Source organism: Mobula birostris, chromosome 7 (genome assembly GCF_030028105.1).
Source record: "Mobula birostris isolate sMobBir1 chromosome 7, sMobBir1.hap1, whole genome shotgun sequence".
Taxonomy (NCBI): Eukaryota; Metazoa; Chordata; class Chondrichthyes; order Myliobatiformes; family Myliobatidae; genus Mobula; species Mobula birostris.
Genome location: NC_092376.1, coordinates 3,739,895 through 3,762,624, shown reverse-complemented (window position 1 = coordinate 3,762,624; position 22,730 = coordinate 3,739,895). Strand labels below are relative to the sequence as shown.

Here is a 22,730-nt window from a genome sequence, read left to right as displayed (position 1 = left end):
GTTACAATAAGTATATATAAAAATAAGTCGGAGGTGCAAAAAGAGAAAAAAAGCACTACGGTAGTGTTCATGGGTTCACTGTCCATGCAGAAATCTGATGGCAGAGGGGAAGAAGATGTTCCTGAAACATTGATTATGTGTCTTTAGGCTCCTGTACCTCCTCCATGGTAGTAATGAGAAGATTCCTTGTTCCTTGTTTATCCTCCAGGGAGTTCAACAGAATGTACAGTAGCGAGAAAAAAATAGTGAGGTAGTGTTCATGGGTTCATTGTCCATTCAGAAATGCACAATGAAAGGTGGAGGGGAAGAATCTGTTCCTGAAACATTGGGTATCTTCAGGCTTCTGTACCTCCACCTTGATGGTAGCAATGAGAAGAGGGCATGTCCTAGATGGTGAGGATCCTTGATGATGGATGTCTCCTTTTTGGGCCATTGCCTTTTGAAGGTATCCTTGATGCTGGGGAGGCTAGTGTCCATGATGGAGCTGGTTAAATATGATGTTCTTCCAAGGCAAGGGTTCCTAACCTTTTTTATACCACGAACCAAGGTGTCCATGGACCTCAGTTGGGAACCCCTGTTAAGGGGTTGTCTGCTGGTGGGTCCTCAGGTAGCTGTAGAGGCCGGTCTGGGATTCACATATTCTGGTGCATTGTGGTTTATTATCGTCTCATGGTGCCATCTTTCGAGGTAGTAAAAAGCAAACAGAATGCAGAGCACAGAGTAACACACAAAATGCTACAGGAACTCAGCAGGTCATACAGCAACTGTAGATATGAATCAACAGTCAACGTTTCAGGCCGAGACCCTTCATCAGGACTAGAAAGGAAGAAGGAAGATGCCAGAATGAAAAGGTTGGATGGAGGTGGGGATGGAGGTGGAGATGGAGGAGGACAATCTAGAATGTGATAGGTGAAGCCAGGTAGCAGAGAAGAGGGTATGAAAGAAGAAGCTGGGAGGTCATGTGTGGAAAAGGCAAAAGGGAGGAGAAAAAAGGAATCTGATAGGAGAGGAGAACACAGTGTAACAGTTTCAGAGAAAATGTGGTGCAGGTAGACAAATAAAGTTGAAGGGTAGACTGGGAGATCAAGTATTCAAAATTAGCATATGAGAGGCTCATTCAAGTGTCTGATAAGAGTGGGCTAGAAGCTGTCCTGGAATACTTCAGTAGCAAGGGAGTTCTGTAGTGTCAAAGGAGCCATTTTAGAAAGGCTGCTTCATTGAGCAATGAGGAAGGGTTAATTAGCCATCTTGTCGTGAGAGGTCCCTTGGGTAAGAGTGATCATAATATGGTGGAATTCTTCATTAAGATGGGGAGTGATATAGTTAATTCAGAAACAAAGGTTCTGAACTTAAAGAAGGGTAACTTTGAAGGTATGAGACGTGAATTAGCTAAGATAGACTGGCAAATGACACTTCAAGGATTGACGGTGGATATGCAATGGCAAGCATTTAAAGATTGCATGGATGAACTACAATAATTGTTCATCCCAGTTTGGCAAAAGAATAAATCAAGGAAGGTAGTGCACCCGTGGCTGACAAGGGAAATTAGGGATAGTATCAATTCCAAAGAAGAAGCATACAAATTAGCCAGAAAAAGTGGCTCATCTGAGGACTGGGAGAAATTCAGAGTTCAGCAGAGGAAGACAAAGGGCTTAATTAGGAAGGGGAAAAAAGATTATGAGAGAAAGCTGGCAGGGAACATAAAAACTGACTGTAAAAGCTTTTATAGATATGTAAAAAGGAAAAGACTGGTAAAGACAAATGTAGGTCCCCTACAGACAGAAGCAGGTGAATTGATTATGGGGAGCAAGGACATGGCAGATCAATTGAATAACTCCTTTGGTTCTGTCTTCACTAAGGAGGACATAAATAATCTTCCGGAAATAGTAGGGGACAGAGGGTCTGGTGAGATGGAGGAACTGAGGGAAATACATGTTAGTAGGGAAGTGGTGTTAGGTAAATTGGAGGGATTAAAGGCAGATAAATCCCCAGGGCCAGATGGTCTGCATCCCAGAGTGCTTAAGGAAGTAGCCCAAGAAATAGTGGATGCATTAATGATAATTTTTCCAAACTTTTCAGATTCTGGACTAGTTCCTGAGGATTGGAGGGTGGCTAATGTAACCCCACTTTTTAAAAAAGGAGGGAGAGGGAAACCAGGGAATTATAGACCGGTTAGCCTAACATCGGTGGTGGGGAAACTGCTAGAGTCTGTTATCAAAGATGTGATAACAGCACATTTAGAAAGCGGTGAAATCATCGGACAAAGTCAGCATGGATTTGTGAAAGGAAAATCATGTCTGACGAAGTTCATAGAATTTTTTGAAGATGTAACTAGTAGAGTGGATAGGGGAGAACCAGTGGATGTGATATATTTGGATTTTCAAAAGGCTTTTGACAAGGTCCCACACAGGAGATTAGTGTGCAAACTTAAAGCACACGGTATTGGGGGTAAGGTATTTATGTGGATAGAGAATTGGTTGGCAGACAGGAAGCAAAGAGTGGGAATAAACGGGACCTTTTCAGAATGGCAGGCAGTGACTAGTGGGGTACCGCAAGGCTCAGTGCTGGGACCCCAGTTGTTTACAATATAAGTGACTTGGATGAGGGAATTAAATGCAGCATCTCCAAGTTTGCGGATGACACGAAGCTGGGCGGCAGTGTTAGCTGTGAGGAGGATGCAGGGTGACTTGGATAGGTTAGTTGAGTGGGCAAATTCATGGCAGATGCAATTTAATGTGGATAAATGTGAGGTTATCCACTTTGGTGGCAAAAACAGGAAAACAGATTATTATCTGAATGGTGGCCGATTAGGAAAAGGGGAGGTGCAACGAGACCTGGGTGTCATTGTACATCAGTCATTGAAAGTGGGCATGCAGGTACAGGAGGCGGTGAAAAAGGCGAACGGTATGCTGGCATTTATAGCAAGAGGATTCGAGTACAGGAGCAGGGAGGTACTACTGCAGTTGTACAAGGCCTTGGTGAGACCACACCTGGAGTATTGTGTGCAGTTTTGGTCCCCTAATCTGAGGAAAGACATTCTTGCCATAGAGGGAGTACAAAGAAGGTTCACCAGATTGATTCCTGGGATGGCAGGACTTTCATATGATGAAAGACTAGATGAACTAGGCTTATACTCATTGGAATTTAGAAGATTGAGGGGGATCTTATTGAAACGTATAAAATTCTAAAGGGATTGGACAGGCTAGATGCAGGAAGGTTGTTCCCGATGTTGGGGAAGTCCAGAACGAGGGGTCACAGTTTGAGGATAAAGGGGAAACCTTTTAGGACTGTGATGAGGAAAAACTTCTTCACACAGAGAGTGGTGAATCTGTGGAATTCTCTGCCACAGGAAACAGTTGAGGCCAGTTCATTGGCTATATTTAAGAGGGAGTTAGATATGGCCCTTGTGGCTAAAGGGGTCGGGGGTATGGAGAGAAGGCAGGTGCAGGGTTCTGAGTTGGATGATCAGCCATGATCATACTGAATGGCGGTACAGGCTCGAAGGGCCAAATGGCCTCCTCTATGTTTCTATGTTTCTACTACCTGTCTTAGTGGCAAACATTCCTCTCTCAGTGGAAAACAATGCAATGACTTGTAATGGTTCTGAGGTGGGGAGATTTGATAAGGTATACAAAATTATGAGGGCTATAGATATAGTAAGTGCAAGCAGACTTTTTCCACTGAGGTTGGGTGAGACTAGAACTAGAGGTCATAGGTTAAGGGTGAAAGGTGAACTACTTAAGGGGAACCTGAGGGGAAACTTCTTCATTCAGAGGGTCGTGTGAAGGTGGAACAAACTGCCAGCAAAGGTGGTGAATGCGTGTTTGATTGCAACATGTAAGAGAAGTTTTAATAGGTATATGGATGAGAGGTATGGAGGGCTATGGTCCAGGTTGCAGGTCAATGAGGCTAGACAAAATTACAGTTTGGTATGAACTAGATGGCCCAAAGGGTGAGTTTCTGTGCTGTATTTTGGGCCCCATATCTCAGAAAGAATGTGTTGTCATTGGAGAGAGTCCGCAGGAGGTTCACAAAGATGGTTCCAGGAATGATGGGGTTAACATATGAGGAGCATTTGGCAGCTTTGGGCCTGTACTCACTGGAATTTAGAAGAATATTGGGGGGATCTCATTGAAACCTACCGAACGTTGAAAGGACTGGATAGGGTGGATGTGGAGAAGATATTTCCTATGGTGGAGTATCCAGAACTAGAGGGCACAGCCTCAACATTGAGGGGCGACCCTTTAGAACAGAGGTAGGGAGGATTTTTTTAGCCAGAGAGTAGTGAATCTGTGGAATGCTCTGCCACAGACTGCGGCGGAGGCCAAGTCCGTGTGTATATTTAAGGCGGAAGTTGATTGTTTCCTGATTGGTCAGAGCATCAAAGGATCTGGTGAGAAGGCAGGTGTATGAAGTTGAATGGGATCCAGGATCAGCCATGATGGAATGGTCTAATCCTGTTTCTATGTCGTATGATCTGAAATATTCCTCAACTGTTAACCCTTTCATTCCTGGAATCATTCTTGTGAATCTCCTCTGGACCCACTCTTTATGTGTTGTGTGTTACCTGTACTGTATTGTGCAATTTGGTGCAGAGGTATATTGTTTCATTTGGCAGTATACATGTGAATGTTTGAATGAGAATAAACTGATCTTGAACTTGATCCATCTCTTATTTCTCATTACAGCAGTAGCATCAGAGTGCCAAGTTGGACGTTAAGAACTTTGGATTATCCGAGCATCATAGGACGCCTTTCTCATCCTTGAAAGCTGAAAACTGAATTTGATGCCATGACCTTCTCAAAGCCAGTGATTGAAGTGGTGAACCTTGGGCGGATCTCTTATGGTAACGCATTACAAGCTCAGCAGAAGTTCATCCGGCGCCATGTTGACGCCCTGACCCGTCTGCCCACCAATGAGCCTCCATTGAATGCGCTGCTCCTGTGCGAGCATCCTCCAGTGTATACTATCGGCATACGGACAGCACCATACCCGATCGGGGAGGAAGAGAGGTTGAAAGAACTGGGTGCAGAATTCTACCGGGCAAACCGAGGAGGGCTAATCACCTTCCATGGCCCCGGGCAGCTGGTGTGCTATCCCATCCTGAACCTGGCCCACTTCAAGAAGAGCGTGCGGTGGTATGTGGGTGAACTGGAGAGAACCACTGTCCAACTCTGCTACAAGTTTGGTATAAAAGCGGAGACCTCATCTGAGACTGGAGTGTGGGTCGGAAACAACAAAATTTGTGCCATTGGTAAGTGTTTGCAGCTGGAGCGATGGTGCCAGGCTCTGTCAGAGGTGCTGATAGAGGTAGATACATTTAAGAGACTCTTCGATAGACACATGGATGATAGTCAAATAGATGGCTAGGTAGGAGAGAAAGGTTGGATTGTTCTTCGAGTAGAACATAAGAAATAGGAGCAGAATTAGGCCGTTCTGGCCATTGAATCTGCTCCACCATTCCAGCATGGTTGATTTATTATCCCTCTCATCTCCATTCTCCTGCCTTCTCCCCATAACCTTTGAAGCCCTTACTAACCAAGAACCTTTCAACCTCCACTTCAAACATACCCAATGACTTACCTCCATAGCTATCTGTGGTAATGAATTCTATAAAAATTATCACCCTCTGGCTAAAAGAATTCATCCTCATCTCTGTTTGAAAGGGTCATCCTTCCTTTCTGAGGCTGTGCCCTCTGGTCCGAAACTCCCCCACCATAGGAAACATACTCTCCATGCCCACCCTCTCTAGGCATTTCAGAGTTGTTTATAAAGTCAGCACAACATTGTGGGTTCTGTGTTGCACTTTAGGAAGCAGTTTGGTTGCTTCTGTCTGTTGGGAGTTTGTATGTTCTTCCTGTGACCAATGGGTTTACTTCTGGTTCTCCAGTTTCCTCCCACATTCCATAGAGGCACAAAGATTCAAAGTACATTTATCATCAAAGTACTTAGGCACTATACAACCCTGATTTTCATCTTCCTGCGGACAACCATCAAACAAAGCAACACCACGGAACCTGTTCAAAGAAAACATTGAACAGCCAATGTGCAAAAGAAAAGAGCAAATCAAGAAAACAGCAAACAAACGAGCAATTAATACGCAGAGTCCTTGAAACAGTCTAGCAATGTTCAGTTCAATTTAGCACAATTAGAGTTAGTGAGTTGTGGGCTTGCTATGTTGGCGCTGGAATCACGGAGATACATGTGGCTGCCCAGTACAATCCTCACTAATTTGATTTAACATAATGATGTATTTCACTGTATGTTTCAATATACAAATAAAGCTAATTTTTAAAAAGATAATGTGCAGGCGAGGATAGTTTAGTACAGGATGCAATCAACCCAGGTGCGAAAGGTCTTTCTTTGAAGACCGCTGCTTTCCTTTGCACAACAGGGAACCCAAGCTAATTGGCTTATGAAGACTAGATAAGGATGCAAAACACACTCTAAATATTGAACAATTACTTTACCAACTCTAAAGTATCATTGTCTTTTAGTTGTAGTTTCTGTTGGTTAATAATACCTGTATTACCATTGCTAGTTAGTTTGGAACACTCACAAGGTTTGCAGTTGGTCAATACCTGTATCCAATTAGTCAATTTCAGCATAAAAATGATCATTACTGTTAGAGCTCCTGAAGGGTTTGTAAATTCTCTTTGTGCACAGTGTGCTTGAGGAACGAGTGCAAGTTTTTAAGAGTTCAATTAGTTGGAGACAGCAAAGGTGCCTCACAAGAGGCATGGTGAGATGGACAGTACGTGGTTAGGACTTGGATAATTGTTTGGCCACTCAAGAATAAAGGAACTGCAAAGTGAAGTAAACCCCAGAGTCCTTCTCATCTTGCCCCATCGCAGTGCACTGATAATGGCAAGGCAATTATAATCATCAATCTTCTATCAATGAGTCTACAACAGATCCTTGTGTAAAATGAGCAACTGAAGAACAAGTAAAAAGTAATTTATTTTAGCAAATTGTTTTATTGTCACATGTTGGCAGTGTTACGTACCCCGTAACTGGGTTGCCAAACCAGCAGAAATGGACCACTCAGTTGGAGTCTGGATTACTGGAACTAAGAAAGTTTTATTAAAGAAATGAGCAACACAGTACTCTAATAGTAAGGATATAAATGCAACAGGTTAGCAATGAATAAACACACATGTACACAGAACTAGGATAATAGGGTTAATCAAGCTCTATCGCAGTCTAGGGGTAAAATGATCAGTCACAAGTGACAGAGTTCAGTTTAGTTCAGTTCGCAGTAATCGCTGTCGTGCCGTTGGAGAGAGAGAGAGAACGAATGAATATGCAAATCGGATTCCAAACAGACCTTCGATATTCCTCGCAGTTAGCTTTCGGGCGAGCCCTTTGTAATGTCCTCTGAGGTCACCGACTGTGATCCCTCTGTTCCAGACACGATCGTTCTTCAGCGGTGAACCCGGCACCCAGGCGAGGGTGGACACACACCAGGTTGCCGCCGACCGTATCTTTCCACCCTGTGCGTCTATGGCTGGTCCCGCGACCGGACCTCCAAAACTCCCACCGACATGTGGGGGTGCACCGCTTCCAGGGTCTCGTTACTTTGTGGTGTCGTGTGTGTTGTCTTAGCAAACCTGCCCCTTTTTATCCCCCTGCTGGGGTATCGCCTGTCCATCACACTTCAAACAGTTCAGGGTTCAAAAGGAGCCGGTCTTGACAATACTCAGACCGGTGTCTCCTTCCGTTAAACTCTCTCGTCTCTTCATTAACATTTCCAAATGCTGCTCCATTGTCTTACTTATCTCTCTCTCCTGAAGACAGGTGGCAGATCAACTGTTGATCCCACTGGTGCTAGCACAGGACAGTTAACATCTTAGTCTATGTGTACTTTTGTAACCCTCTTTCGTCACAGCAGAATTTCAGATGGTGATGAAGAGGCACCCAGGAGCCAGATAGATCAGCTGGTTGAGTGGTGTTGCAACAACAACCTTGTACTCAACGTCAGTAAGACCAAAGAATGAATAGTGGATTTCAGGAAGGGAAAGTCAAAGGAACACACAGGAGTCCTCATCGAGGGATTAACAGTGGAAAGAGTGAGCAGTTAAAAGTTCCTGAATGCCAACATCTCTGAAGATCTATACCTCGGCCCAAGATTTTCATGTAATTACAAAGAAGGCACAAGGTTGCTATAATTCAGCGGTCCCCAACCACCGGGCTGCAAAGCATGCGCTACCGGGCCACGAGGAAACGATATGATTTGGTGATATGAGTCAGCTGCACCTTTCCTCATTCCCTGTCACGGCCACTGTTCAGCTTGAACGCACGCGAGGTCGTTACCCATGCGTCATCCATGTCAGCGCGGGAAGAAGATCAACTCCTGGAGCTTGCAAGTGATGACGGGCTGAGAAGTATGTTTGACATAACATCTCTGCCGGCATTCTGGATCAAAGTCAAATATCCTGAGATAGCCACGAAAGCACTGAAAATGTTGCTTCCATTTCCAACATATCTCTGAAATGAAAGCAATGAAAACTAAATTGCGGAATAGACTGGACATAAGGAACCCCCTTCGAGTATCGCTGTCTCCCATCACCCCTCGATGGCACCATCTTGTTGCAGGGAAACAAGCCCAGGGCTCCCACTGATTCAACGATATTGGTGTGTTGCAATGATTTTATATGTGCATACCGGGAAAATATGTGCTGTGTGTTTAATATCCAAACGTTACTTAAAATGTTATGATGCTATTGACTTATAAGTGACTTATATAACCATATAACAATTACAGCACGGAAACAGGCCATCTCTGCCCTTCTAGTCCGTGCCGAACGCTACTCTGACCTAGTCCCACCGACCTGTACTCAGCCCATAACCCTTCATTCCTTTCCTGTCCATATACCTATCCAATTTTTCTTTAAATGATAATATCGAACCTGCCTCTACCACTTCTACTGGAAGTTCGTTCAACACTTACTTCAAGCTCCCCTGTCCTCCCCTGATAGTTGACTTATCACTATATTCATGCGTGGAAAATATGCGCTGTGTGTTTAATATTAAATTCGTTCGATAAATCCTTTTAGAAACGAAATTGGGTGTATTAGCCACTTATCACCTATATTCCGGTCATGATTAACATCCCTCCCCCCGAACAGAATCGCCAAAAACGATTTGTAGAAAAAAATCGGCATGCATGCGCAGGTGACCAAAGACTCGCAAATTTCAACAGATTTGCGGTGAAGAGCATTCTAAATGGTTGCATCACCATCTGGTATGAAGGGGCCACTGCACAGGATTGGAAAAAGCTGTGGAGGGTCACAGACTTAGCCAGCAGGCATGTCACCACCCATCTCGACAGCTTCCAGTGCACCTGAATCCAGACATTGTTATGGACGCAAGATCAGTCTTATGGGCAGTGAATCTGTGAAAAGCATCTGGCCCAGATGATGTTCCTGGCTGTATTCTTAGATGGCAGGAATATCTGCAGACATTTTTAGCCTTTCCCTGCTTCAACCTGTGGTTACCACCAGATAAGAAGACTACTATCTAGAAACTAAAACCTAAAATCCTGGAAATTTAATACCAAAGACAAACAAGTTATTAATGCTTTAATGACAACTGCCCAGTGGCTCTGACATCTACCATCGTGAAGTTACTGTGGAGAACATTCTGACTGGTTACATCACCATCTGATACGGAGGGGCCACTGCACAGGATCAGTAAAGGCTGCGGAGGGTTGTAACCACAGCCAGCTCCATCACAGATATTAGTCTCCCCAGGACTGAGGACACCTTCAAAAGGTGATGCCTCCAACAAGCATCATCCATCATTAAGGACCCCCATCACCCAGGACATGCCCTCTTCTCATTGGTACCATCAAGGAGCAGGTACAGGAGCCTGAAGACACACACTCAATGATTCACGAACAGCTTCTTCCCCTCTGCCATCTGAACCCATGAACACTACCTCATTACCTTTTCTTCTTCTCTCTTTTTTCTACTAATTTAATTTATGTGTTTTATTGTAATTTATAGTTGTTATGTATTGCAAAGTACTGCTGCTGCAAAACAACAAGTGTCATGACATATGCTGGTGATATTAAAGCTTATTCTGAATCCGTTTTCTGGTGGTGTCTGAAAAGAGGATGCTGTCCAAGTTGCATGCCATCTTGGATAATGTCTCCCATCCACTACATAATGTACTGGGTGGGCACAGGAGTACATTCAGCCAGAGACTCATTCCACCGAGATGCAACACAGAGCATCATAGGAAGTCATTCCTGCCTGTGGCCATCAAACTTTACAACTCCGCCCTTGGAGGATCAGACACCCTGAGCCATTGGGCTGGTCCTGGACTTATTTCCTGGCATAATTTACATATTACTATTTAACTATTTATGGTTTTATTACTATTTATTATTTATGGTGCAACTGTAACGAAAACCAATTTCCCACGGGATCAATAAAGTATGACTATGACTATGTTAAGGTACTTTGTTTTGTGTATCATCTGTGCAGATCATTTGATCACATCAGTGCATCAAGGTGGTACGAGGACATAGCAATAATAGAATTCAGATTGTAGTGACAGAGAGTGCAGGATAGTGAAACAATGGATGAAAGAATAATTTTACTTGTCACGTACATTGAAACATACAGTGAAATGCATTGTTTTACATTAAATCAAATAAGTGTGGGCATGTGGCCAAGTGGTTAAGGCATTGGACTAGTTACCTGAAGGTCGTGAGTTCAAGCCCCAGCTGAGGCAACGTGTTGTGTCCTTGAGCAAGGCACTTAATCACACAGTGCTCTGCGACGACACTGGTGCCAAGCTGTATGGGTCCTAATGCCCTTCCCTTGGACAACATTGGTGTCGTGGAGAGGGGAAACTTGCAGCATGGGCAACTGCTGGTCTTCCATACAACCTTGCCCAGGCCTGCGCCCTGGAGAGTGAAGGCTTTCCAGGCGCAGATCCATGGTCTTGCAAGACTAATGGATGCCTTTTTAATTTTTAAATCAAATCAGCAAAGGTTGTGCTGGGGGCAGCCTGCAAGTGCCACCATGTTTCCAGCAGAAACATCTCATGCCCACGACTCACTCAGCATAACCCATTCATCTTTGGAATGTGGGAGGAAATCGGAGCACCCAGAGGAAACTCACGCAGTCACTTGGAGAAGGTACAAACTCTTTATAGACAGCAGTGTGAATTGAACACCAATCTTACAGCGGACACTGTAATAGCGTTACGCTAACTGCTATGCTACCGTGCCACTGTAAAAAAGACAAGCATGCCATATTCCTTCATTACCGCTCTATCAACCTGTGTTGCCACTTTCGGGGTGCTTGTCTCTACTAATCACTTCCCAGCATCTGTCGCTGCTTCACTCTCTATACCTAGCTCCATCTGCTCTTTTTTTTCCTCCTTCTTTATCTGATCTCCACCTATACTCACCTACTGCCATGTCCAATTCCATCCTCTCACCCCTTCTCTTCTCCTCACCTGCCCATCACATCCCTCTGGTTCCCCTCCTCCCTCCCTTTCTCCCCTAGTCCACAGGTCTCATCAATTAGATTTCTCCTACTTCAGCCCCTTACCTCTTCCACCTATTACCTCCTAGCTTCTCACTTCATTCCCTGTCCTCCACCCACCTTCCCCTTCACCTGGTCTCACTTGCTAGTTTGTACTCCTCCCCCTCACCCCCACCTTATTCTGGCTTCTGCCCCCTTCCTTTCCGGTCCTGATGAAGGGACTCAGCCTGAAACATTGACTGTTCATTCCCCTCTCTAGATGCTGCCTGACCTGCTCAGTTCCTCCAGCATTTTGTGTGTGTTGCGCCTGGTCTGTACTTGATCTCACTAATGTAGAGGAGGCCGCTGAAAGCAGTTGATGAGGATGGAGGAATCTTTGCCTCATCTGCAAGGGTTGTTTAAGACCCTGGATGGTGAAGGTGGTGTAGGGATAAGTGTTGCATTTCTAATGGATGCAGAGGAAAGTACCAAGGGATGGGGAGGGACAAGGGAAACCAGAGAGACATGGAGGAAGTGGTCCCTGCATTACGGAGAGTTGAGGGGAAAATATGACTGATATGATCCTGTGTAGTTGGCGGAAATGATGGTGGATGATGTGCTGAGGCTGAGGCAGAGGCAGGTGGAGTGAACAGTGAGTGCCAAGGGAACGCTACCCCTCGCCATATTCTCTGTCTGTCTCTCTCTCTCCGCAGGGATTCACTGTGGCAGATACATCACCTCTCATGGGTTAGCGCTCAACTGTAACACTAATCTCCTCTGGTTTTCACATATCACCCCCTGTGGTATAGAGGGGAAAGGGGTTACGTCCCTGAGCAAAGTACTGAAGAGGGAAGTGACCATCTCCGAGGCGGTGGAGCCTTTCCTGGAAACATTCGCAGAGCAGTTTAACTGCACGCTGAGGCGCTAGAGGCCATTCATCTCCAGGCCGACCATCTCTACAGATCTTCACCTGGCCTACAAGCTGTGCTGTTTGAGGAGGCTTAAGATTTGTTAGTAGTCTTCAAGGAAGAGTGAAGCTTGGAACAGGACACAAAGATCAAGCATGTTATGTGTCCTGTTAACTGCTGAATCACACCTGCTCCCCCCCCCCCCCCTGTCAACCACTACTTGGAACACTGTCAACGTGAGGATGGTGCTGGATGCTGATGGTTTTGATCCAAAGTTCTTCAGAAGTGAATCAGAATCAGGTTTATTATCACTGATATATGTCGTGAAATTTATTGTTTTGTAGCAGCAGTGCATTGCAATACGCTGCATTTGTTGGTTATTTATCATTTTTAATCTCCAAGGTTGAAATACTTGAACCAAATTAAACCATTTGAAGATATCTTGGTGTGCTGTTTTTTTAATAAGTGAATTCTCAACGGGCCCCGCTCATGCATGTTTGGGGGACTTGTGGATGGCATGGTAACTTAGCAGTAAGAGCAGGGCTTTACAGTACCAGTACTTTGGGTTGAATTGCCACCACGGTCTGTAAGGAGTTTGTACGCTCTCTCCATGACCACGTGGGTTTCAGAATGAGAAACAGGGTTAATATCACTGGCATATGTCATGAAATTCATTGTTTTACAGCTGCAGTACATTGTAATACATAATATTAAAAACTATAAATTACAATAAATATATGCTATCTATAAAATCAATTAAATGAATAGAGCAAAGAAAGGATAAAAGAAAAAGAAAGCGGCATAAAACCTGTTGCTTGTGATTTGTTGAGCATTACAAGAACGAAACAAGAGAAAAGAAATATGGGGGGCGTTGAGAGAGAGAGAGAAGGGGGAAGAGAGAGAGAGACAAGGGGTAAGAGAGGGAGACGGGGAAGAGAGAGCGAGTGTGAGAGAGAGACTGACTAACTAACTACTGGCAGAGGAAAGAAAAAACGCCAATGTTTTTTGTTGCTCTTGTACCAGTTTGCTAAATCCACTGAATATCCATAGATAGCAGTTAACCAATCAGAGAGACTCCATTCACATAACGTAATACCTGCACTACAACCAAGTTGTTAGGTTGTTTAATTGTTATTCCAGATCTGATGCAGCACAAAGAACACACACACAAGATAAAGAACACAATAATGATTTAAAAATCACAATAAATATAAACAGATAAGTTAGCTTGTGTACACATATTGATTGTATGTCTATAAGGTGGTGCTAGGCTGTACGTAAGGTGGCTGGTGGGAAGTAGTAAAGTAGTGGTGGAGTTATTGGGTGGAGGTGTTGATCAGCCTTACTGCTTGGGGAAAGTAACTTTTGGAGTCTGGTGGTTCTGGCGTGGATGCTACATAGCCTCCTTACTGATGGGAGTGGGACAAAAGGTCGATGAGCTGAGTGGGTGGGATCCTTCATGTTGTTACTGGTAACTGCAACCACTGGAAAACTCTTAGCAATTACATGTACACAGATACAGTACTGCGCAAATGTCTTGGGCACATATATATAGCTAGGGTGCCCCAATAATTTTGCACTGTATTTGTCAACGTGCAGTGGAGAGCAATTTTATAAATCTGACAGGAGCAAAGGGCGGGTGGGGGGGGGGGCATGGCACGGATGCAGACACACCCAGCCCTGAGACAGCAGACAAGGTTATTTGATTCAAAACAATTGGTTTATTGATCATCACAGAATGTCTCTTTTTTTCTGTTCCTTCCCTTCTCCCTTTCCCTTTTCCCAACCATGTGATTCCCCTTTCCCTGCCCCTTTCCCACCCTCGGTCCACAATAGAGATCCATGTCAGAATCAGGTTTACCATCACTCACATATGTCATGAAGTTTGCTTTTTGCAGCAGCAGTACAGTGCAGTACAAGAATACATGTGCATAAGTCATGGGCAGCCTAGCTGTATATACGTGCCTGAGACTTTTGCACAATCCTGTAATTATATAAAAAAAAACAAGCATAAGATATTTAAACTACAAGGAAAATAACAATTACACAGTCTAATCCAAAAGGGATGCAAGCAACTGCAGATGTGGGAATCTGTAGCAAGAGGCAAGCTACTGGAGGAACTCCGCAAATCAAGCGGCATTTGTGGAGGTAATGAGAGTATTGTCCCTGTAATAGGCCTCGGGTATGTTGAAACTCAGCAGTGGGAAGTTAAAGGAATGCCTTTAAATAAAATGGCACAGTGAACAACGCTGTACTAATAATGTTCTAAGTTCATTTACATGCACAAGATTTGGCGGGTGCTGGAAATCCAGAGCAACACGCACAAAATGCTGGAGGAACTCAGCAGGCCAGGCAGCATCTGTGGAGGGGAATAAACAGTTGACGTTTTGGGCTGAGACCCTTCACAAGCATTCTAGGTTCATTAGGAGGGCCATTAAAATCACTTAATGTATTGCTTGGGTTTTTTCATTTGTAGATGAATCATAATTAGGTGGGCATATAATGCCACATTCATAAACTGCTGATGTCTAAGTGAAAATATCCTTAATATTCTGGAGTTTTTGATGAGGGGTGCACTGAGTATTTACAGGTCGAGATTAGGCATTTCTCGACTGGAGCTGGTGGGCAGTTTTCTATCCTGGGCAGCAAGTTGTGTTCCCCTCGTATTAGCCATTTCCACCCTGGGAAAAAGTCTTTGCCTCTCCACTCGATCTACACCTCTTATCATCTTGTACACCTCGATCGTCTCCTCTCATTCATTTTCACTCCACAGAGAAAAGCCCAAGCTCACTGAACCTCCTCGTGGTTATGAGGATTGTGAAAAGTGGTGTCATATCGTACGAAGCTCTGAAAGAGCAGCTAACATCAGCACCATACCCCTGTCCACTCATTAAGCTGTTTTCATCCCTTTACAGGTTCTTTGCATCGTCCTGAGAGTTCAAACAATAGCCTCGACGAGACCTCTACAGCCGTGGAGAATCAGTGTGGAAATGGGTAAGGCCGACCAAAAGGGCTCTGGTGAAGTTGTGTAGGCCAATCTCCTGTACAGTTTAGTAGTAGTAGTAGTCATACTTTATTGATCCCGGGGGAAATTGGTTTTTGTTACAGTTGCACCATAAATAATAAATAGTAATAAAATCAATAGTTAAATAGTAATATGTAAATTATGCCAGTAAATTATGAAATAAGTCCAGGACCAGCCTATTGGCTCAGGGTGTCTGACTCTCCAAGGGAGGAGTTGTAAAGTTTGATGGCCACAGGCAGGAATGACTTCCTATGACGCTCTGTGTCGCATCTCGGTGGACTGAGTCTCTGGCTGAATGTACTCCTGTGCCCAACCAGTACATTATGGGAGACATTGTCCAAGATGGCATGCAACTTGGACAGCATCCTCTTTTCAGACACCACCATGAGAGAGTCCAGTTCCATCCCCACAACATCACTGGCCTTACGAATGAATTTGTTGATTCTGTTGGTGTCTGCTACTCTCAGCCTGCTGCCCCAGCACACAACAGCAAACATGATAGCACTGGCCACCACAGACTCGTAGAACATCCTCAGCATTGTCCGGCAGATGTTGAAGGACCTCAGTCTCCTCAGGAAATAGAGACGGCTCTGACCCTTCTTGTAGACAGCCTCCGTGTTCTTTGACCAGTCCAGTTTATTGTCAATTCGTATCCCCAGGTATTTGTAATCCTCCACCATGTCCACACTGACCCCCTGGATGGATTGCAGAAGCATTGATGAATTCCAACCATGGCATCAACTTCAGAGGACGACGGAGACGGGAGGTCATGGATGGTCTCTGCTGCACTGAGAGCTAAGGGCCCAAGTAAGTAAGTCCACTCGATCTATGCCTCTTATCACCCTCCCGCATCTCAAAGATACGAAGTTTGGTAGATTAATTAGCCAAACTGTAAATTGCTCCTAGTGTGTAGATGAATAGTGGGATCTGAGATGAGTAGTAAGAATAAAATGGGATTAATGTAAATGGAAGTTTCATGGTTAGCACAGGCTATTTGAGATGCAGGCATTGGGACTTCAGCTGCTGGCCTTCACACATGGCTTAGCTACTAAGCCCAGCGGAACCATTTGTACTGACAGAAGAAGGGGCAACGATGGATCACTGGTACCTTAAAACCAGTTGCTTCGGGCAGAAGGGACAATGATTGGTTACTGGTGCCTTAAAACCAGTCGCTTCAGGCAGCTCATCTAGGAGAAAGAAAACTCTGATCTCAAGCCTCCACTCCCTTGCAACTGTACTCACTCATGGGGAAGGCTTTGGGAGTAAACCCTGAGGAAAAATCTGGAGCTGAACTCTCTAAGGCAGTCCTACATTGAGGTCAACGCTGACTGGAAACTCCTGCAACATCACTGGTACCAAACTGTATCAGTCTCTGGTGTTCCTTTGGGTTCATCAGCTACATGGAGAGGGGGAACCTGTTGCGTGGCAACGGCTTGTTCTCCATATTTTGCTGCCCTGGCTTGCTTATCAACTTGTGGTGCTGTACCAACAACATAGACAGATAGGATGCAACATCTACGATTGACCCTGGCGAATAGAGGGCTTCTGTCTCCGCTCTGCTGGTATTTAGCATGAGCTGAAGGACTGGTTTCCATGCTCTGCTGTAACATATGCATGAACCATCACCCTTAAGAAGGAAATATATCAGAGGAATATGAATTTAAACTATGTAGATCCCACATACTGTACTTCTGGAATGGGCAAAACCTTGGACATGTTTACAGATGTTATGTGTGCATATTCCAGTGGATGGCAGTGTTTACTGTAAATGACTGCACATCACTCTGAATTATATGGAATCCCAGAAGAGTAGAGAATGGACAGGGCCACTGGTCACTTGTGTTTATGTCCGCTCTTTGAGAGTTCTCACGCTGGATCCCATTTCCCCATTTTCATGGTGCCTTTCATAGATTGGCCAAAGTTTCAAAATACTTGGTTAGCTCTAAGGTTTAGTCACAGTGACAATCATTATTACAAAGTTTAAACATTAGGGGGAATACTGTCTCTGGGCAAGTGTCACAGAGACCCAGAAAAGTACAGCATAGGAACTGGCTCTTTGACTTATCTAGTCTGAGTTAAAAGCTGCCTACTCCCATCGACCCGCATCTACATTGAGCCCACCATACCATGCATATACCTATTCAAACTTCTCTTAAACATTGATATCAAGCTCACATACACAACTTGCGTTGGCAGCTTGTTCCACTCTCTCATGACCCTCTTGAGTGAAGAAGTTTCCCCTCATGTTCCCCTTAAACATTCTTAACCCATGACCTCAAGTTGTAGTTCCATACAACCTCAGTGGAAAAAGTCTGCTTGCATTTACCCTATCTATACCCCTCATAATTTTGTACACCTCTTATCAAATTTCCTCACAATCTTCTACATTCCAAGGAATAAGGTCTTAATTTATTCAATCTTTCCTTATAAGTCCTCCAATCTTTCCTTATAAGTCCTCCAGACACAACATCCTTGTAAATTTTTTCTGTACTCTCTCAAACTTATTTACATTTGTTGTAGGTGGGCAACCAAAACTGCCCACAATACTCCAAACTAGGCCTCGTCAATGGCTTATACAACTTCAGCATAACATCCCATCTCCTGTGCTCAGTACTTTGATTTATGAAGGCCATTGTGTCAAAAGCTTTCTTTACGACCCTTTCAATCCGTGATGCCATTTTTAATGAATTATGGACCTGTATTCCCCAATCCATTTGTTCTACCGCACTCCTCGGTGCCCGACCAATCACTCAGTAAGATCGACCCTGGTTGGTTTTACTGAAGTACAACACCTGGCACTGGTCTGCATTAAATTCCACCTGCCAGTTTTCCATCTGGTCCAGATCCTGCTGCAAGCCACGATAGCCTTTCTCACTGTCCACTACACCCCCAATCTTGGTGTCATCTGCAAAATTGCTGATCCAGTTAACCACATTATCATCCAGATCATTGATACGGATAACAAACAACAACAGACCCAGTACTGATACCCGTGGCACTCCACTAGTCACAGACCTCGTGTCAGAGAGGCAACCATCTGCTACCACATTCTGGCTTCCCCCACAAAGCCAAAACCTTCCTCCAATTTTGAATCTCAACCCACGGACCAGACATATCCTTTGTTAATTAGTGCATTGTGACCGCTAGATACAACGTGTTTCCCTACGCAAACATCTGTCACCAGCCCTTTGTCATTCCCTAATAGCAAATCAAGTACCGTACACCCTCTCTTTGGATGTCCTGATAAGGAAAACTTCCCTGAACACATTTGACAAACTGGATTCCATTTCATCCATTTACAGACTGGGAGTCCCGATCAATATGTGGAAAGTTAAAATCACCTACCATAACAACCTTATGCTTCTTGCGCCTGTCTGCGACTTCTCTACGAATTTGTTCCTCTAAATCCCTCAGACTGTTGGGTGGTCTGTAATATGACCCTATTAATGTGTTCATATCTTTTTCATTTCTCATTTCCATCCGTAATGCGAGCTCTGCATTCTGTCCTGACTGAGTACTGCCTTAACATTTTCCCTGACTGGTAACGCCACTCCTTGTCCTTTAATCCCTCCCATTCTGTCGCGCTAAACAACGGAACGCCGGAATATTGAGCTGTCACTCCTGCCCCTCCTGCAACAAGTGTCACTAAAGGCTACAATATCATAATTGCAGATGTTGATCCATGCCCTGAGTTCATCTGCCGTTTTTATGATACTTCTTGCATTGAAATATGCACAGCTGGTACATTCGTTGCACCATGCTCAACCTTTTAACTCCTGACTTTTGTCTGAGGTCTTACCAACCTCTGGCATTCTGGTTCCCATTCCCCTGCAATGCTAGTTTAACCCCCCCCTCCAAATGGAGCACTAAAGGCTGATTTATACTTGCGCGTACTAGCTTGCGCTGTAGCCTACGCAAGTGGGCTACGCCGTTATGACCATTTATACTTGTGCGTTGGTGTGTGTGCGTCTCTCTGCAACTCACTACCAAAACACTAGTTGGTGGTGGGGTTTCTATGCCACTGTGTTGAGTTTCTTCGTGTTGAAACTCAACATGAAGAAACTCAAACTTGAAACAATGGTGACTGAAACTGAAGGAGGGTGAATTTTAAAAGGGCAGATGCTGGAAATTCAAGCAACACACACAAAAAAATGCTGATGAATGCAGCAGGCCAGGCAGCATCTATAGGAAGAGATACAGGTGAACTTGTAGGAAGTGTGATCTGCCTAGAGCTATCACTGGCCTTACTAACCCCTACCTTGGTCACAGCTCGGTATTGGAAATGATATTCCTGATGTGGCTGTAACCCAGATATTGTAAGAGACTCGGATTTACCTTGTGTATCCAGAATTGTCCATTCTTCCTGCTGGGTACCTTTGTACTCTATCCTGTAACCCACAATCTCACCCGTACCATATAGAGGACGGTGTAACTGCAGCGTCACACTCTCATGTGTTGTTCCACCAGCCACAGGTCTCTGGGGCTGTGATGGGGGATCAAAGCATCGGTTCTTTATATATGCGCCCTCGTACAGATAAATAGATGTTCCTATGTGGCTGTCATCTTTCACAGAAGCAACAAGGAATTTTATGTTCTTAACTGATTTGTTGCCCTTGGCAAAATCCAGGAATAACTGGGATTGTTCCTTCATCTTTTGTTTTACACTCTCTGAGTGAAACCACTGCTCACCGTGTTGTGTTACACAGTCTCCATCGGCAGGAGTTGGTGCCTGTGTCTTCAGAGCTGTGTGAGATTGGAGGTAATTGATGGTCTCTGACAGATAGACATCCTCCTGATGCAATGTTGTAAAGGTGAAGCAAATCACATAGTCCATTTCATGATCCATCAATTCATCCTCCAACTCACTCACTACTTTCACAGAAGGTACATCATCGAATATCCTGAGATAATGTCCCACTAACTTCATCTCCCTTTCCTTGTCATCGAGCCATGTGATCAGTGACTGGTGTCTGAATGATGAATCTTCCTTGTTTTTAAGTATATCCTCGAGTAACTCTTCCTCACCCCTCCCTCCCCAGATGATTGGAAGATCTCTCGCTAAATTCTGCTGGAAAACGAGTTTGTATTCCTGACATAACTCTCGGAATTTCACTATCCTGTCCCTGACCTCGGGAAACTGAATAGCGGCTCTGTCATTCTCCATATTATTGCATCTCATCACTGCCTCGCCGAGCTGTTCCAGGACAAGCTGGCAGCGACTGACCAATCCCACATTTACCTCTCTCACCAGCTGAGCAGCTTTTGAGTCTAGTTTACTGAGAGGGTAAAGCCAGACTGTCATGGGCACCGCATGCTCCCCACCTGGTCCCAGTAAGCTTGGGCGTGTTGTGTAGGTGCTGATGGTATCTTAGAATGTGGTGGGGTTGCTCTTCAGTGAGAAATCCCCATAAAAGGTGCAGTTAAATTTCTCCGCATTTGATTTTTGTTTTTCTGTCATTTTTAAGGAGCCTTCACCCTCAAATGCAATCTTCGGGAGATGTTTAATGGTCAACTCCATATTACCCTGGACATCCTGCAGTTTCTCTGCTGAGGAAGCCATTTGATCAAACACAAAGAAAGCCTGGGCTCCATACAGCACTGCTGTAATGACATGGGTTGCTGAGCCCTCATCAAACACACTCGGATAGGTGATATTCTGTCTCCCTAAATGGCTCATGGTCAGTTGTTCAAACCGGGTTGATGTTTTGTACTGAAGGGTAACTCGTGCTTGTTGCTTTGATCCCTTTGTGTCACTGAGATATTTTGCAGACCCTCACTTCCACGAGCCCACACAAGAGACTTGCTTTCATCGAACCCGACACATTAAGTGCAGAGCATTTCTCATCCATGGTGTCTGATGCAATGATGTGAAACTCAGTGCTGGGCTGATCGCGAGTGCTGACGTTGCTTTGGAGTGTCTGTAAATCCCACAATGTGATGCCTATGGAATAAAACAGCAATAAAAATCATTAAATTGAGGTAAAGTGTGTAATGTTAAGTTAGTGGATCAGCACACCAGCATCTGCAGAGTCTCTTGTGTTTGTATTTAGCCAATCATCTATCTGCTCTGGATGTACGTTGTACTGAGTGTACAATGCTTTGCATCTACTGAACTAAATATTTCACTGGTTTACAACAGGTTACTTCTCATGCCAGAACATTTCCCCTCACCCCTGAGACAACTGGCATCACACTTCCTCACCACCTGGTCCAAAACAGGATTCCAGTTTCACACTTCTGTGGCGGGAATGTCATTGGCAACATCAGCTTGTGCCTGAATGTTGTCCAGGTCTTGCTGTATGTAGACATGGTCTGTCTGTGTGCTGTGCAGTTGCAATGGATTTGAACAATGCATATTATCAGTGATATTCCCATTGCTAGCCTTATGGGAGAAAGAATATCATTTCACAGCAATTGAAGCTGGTTGTTCTCAGGGAAAAGTCTCTGTGGAATTGCTATCCGCTATTGATGAGGTTCAACTGCATGGAGCACATGGACCTTATGAGTGACACGTCACACAAGCCCACAAGCTGTCTAACTGGTACATTAAACCATTGCCTGTTCCCTGTCTGACATGTTCCCTTTCTCATTTACATCACTCCTCACCTCCTTGCTCAGTGGAGACTTGTCAGATGGAGACTTACCTGCAAGTGGCTGTTACCAATCTGATTTCGTCAAGTGGTTCTGTATGATGTTGAAATTGGCCATGCCACAATTCAGGACATTTTCCCCAGACTACCTGTATTCCTTTACATAACCAGAGAATCTGGTGACTATCCTGAGATTGGTAACCTGAATCAACTGCCCTGTATTGACCTCTACTGATTGATATGATTGTTTTCCAGTACCTGGGATCAGTGTGTCTGACCAGCAGTCGTACAGCATTCCCAACTGGAAAGGACGGCCCACAGCAGCTAGTTGCATGACCTCATTCATGACTGCAGCAGGAACTGGAGACTCGGCAACAACAGTGACCTGAAATCCAAGATATAGTTACATATTAAATGCTGAATTCAGCTGGCACACATGGGGTAATGTTTCACAGACGCCCTCATTTTGATATATAGTGTCAGTGTCAGAATCAGGTTTAATATCACTGGTATATGTCGTGGAATTTGTTGTTCTGTGGTAGCAGAACAATGAAATACAGAATAATAAAAACTGTAAATCACAGGAAGCATAAATATAAAAAAGTTAAATTGGTAAAATAAGTAGGCAAAAAGAGACAGAATAAGCAGTGAGGTATTGTTCATGTGTTTAATGTCCATTCAGAAATCTGATGGTGGAGGGGAAGAAGGTGTTGCTGAATAGCTAAGT

The 22,730-nt window shown here is 44.4% G+C and overlaps 2 protein-coding genes across 6 annotated transcripts in view; one reads left to right on the top strand and one right to left on the bottom strand.

The window, feature by feature from the left end:
- lipt2 (lipoyl(octanoyl) transferase 2) overlaps nt 1–21,391 on the top strand; it is a 38,212-nt gene extending 16,821 nt beyond the window's left edge. For 3 of the 5 annotated variants that reach the window (XM_072262477.1, XM_072262475.1, XM_072262476.1), the window contains 2 exons: nt 4,689–5,254; nt 12,194–12,817. In XM_072262477.1, the coding sequence (XP_072118578.1) occupies nt 4,792–5,254; nt 12,194–12,408 (678 nt within the window). In that variant the 5' untranslated portion in view covers nt 4,689–4,791 and the 3' untranslated portion in view covers nt 12,409–12,817. Of the gene's footprint in view, nt 1–4,688; nt 5,255–12,193; nt 12,818–15,303; nt 15,383–16,072; nt 16,225–20,878 lie in introns of those variants that run through there. The other 2 variants (XR_011886537.1, XR_011886538.1) reach the window with 2 other exon arrangements.
- LOC140199960 (cytolytic toxin-beta-like) overlaps nt 1–22,730 on the bottom strand; it is a 63,224-nt gene that overhangs the window by 2,481 nt on the left and 38,013 nt on the right. The window contains 3 exon segments of the mRNA XM_072262478.1: nt 19,749–21,187; nt 21,189–21,354; nt 22,262–22,388. Of these exon segments, the coding sequence (XP_072118579.1) occupies nt 20,782–21,187; nt 21,189–21,354; nt 22,262–22,349 (660 nt within the window). The 5' untranslated portion in view covers nt 22,350–22,388 and the 3' untranslated portion in view covers nt 19,749–20,781.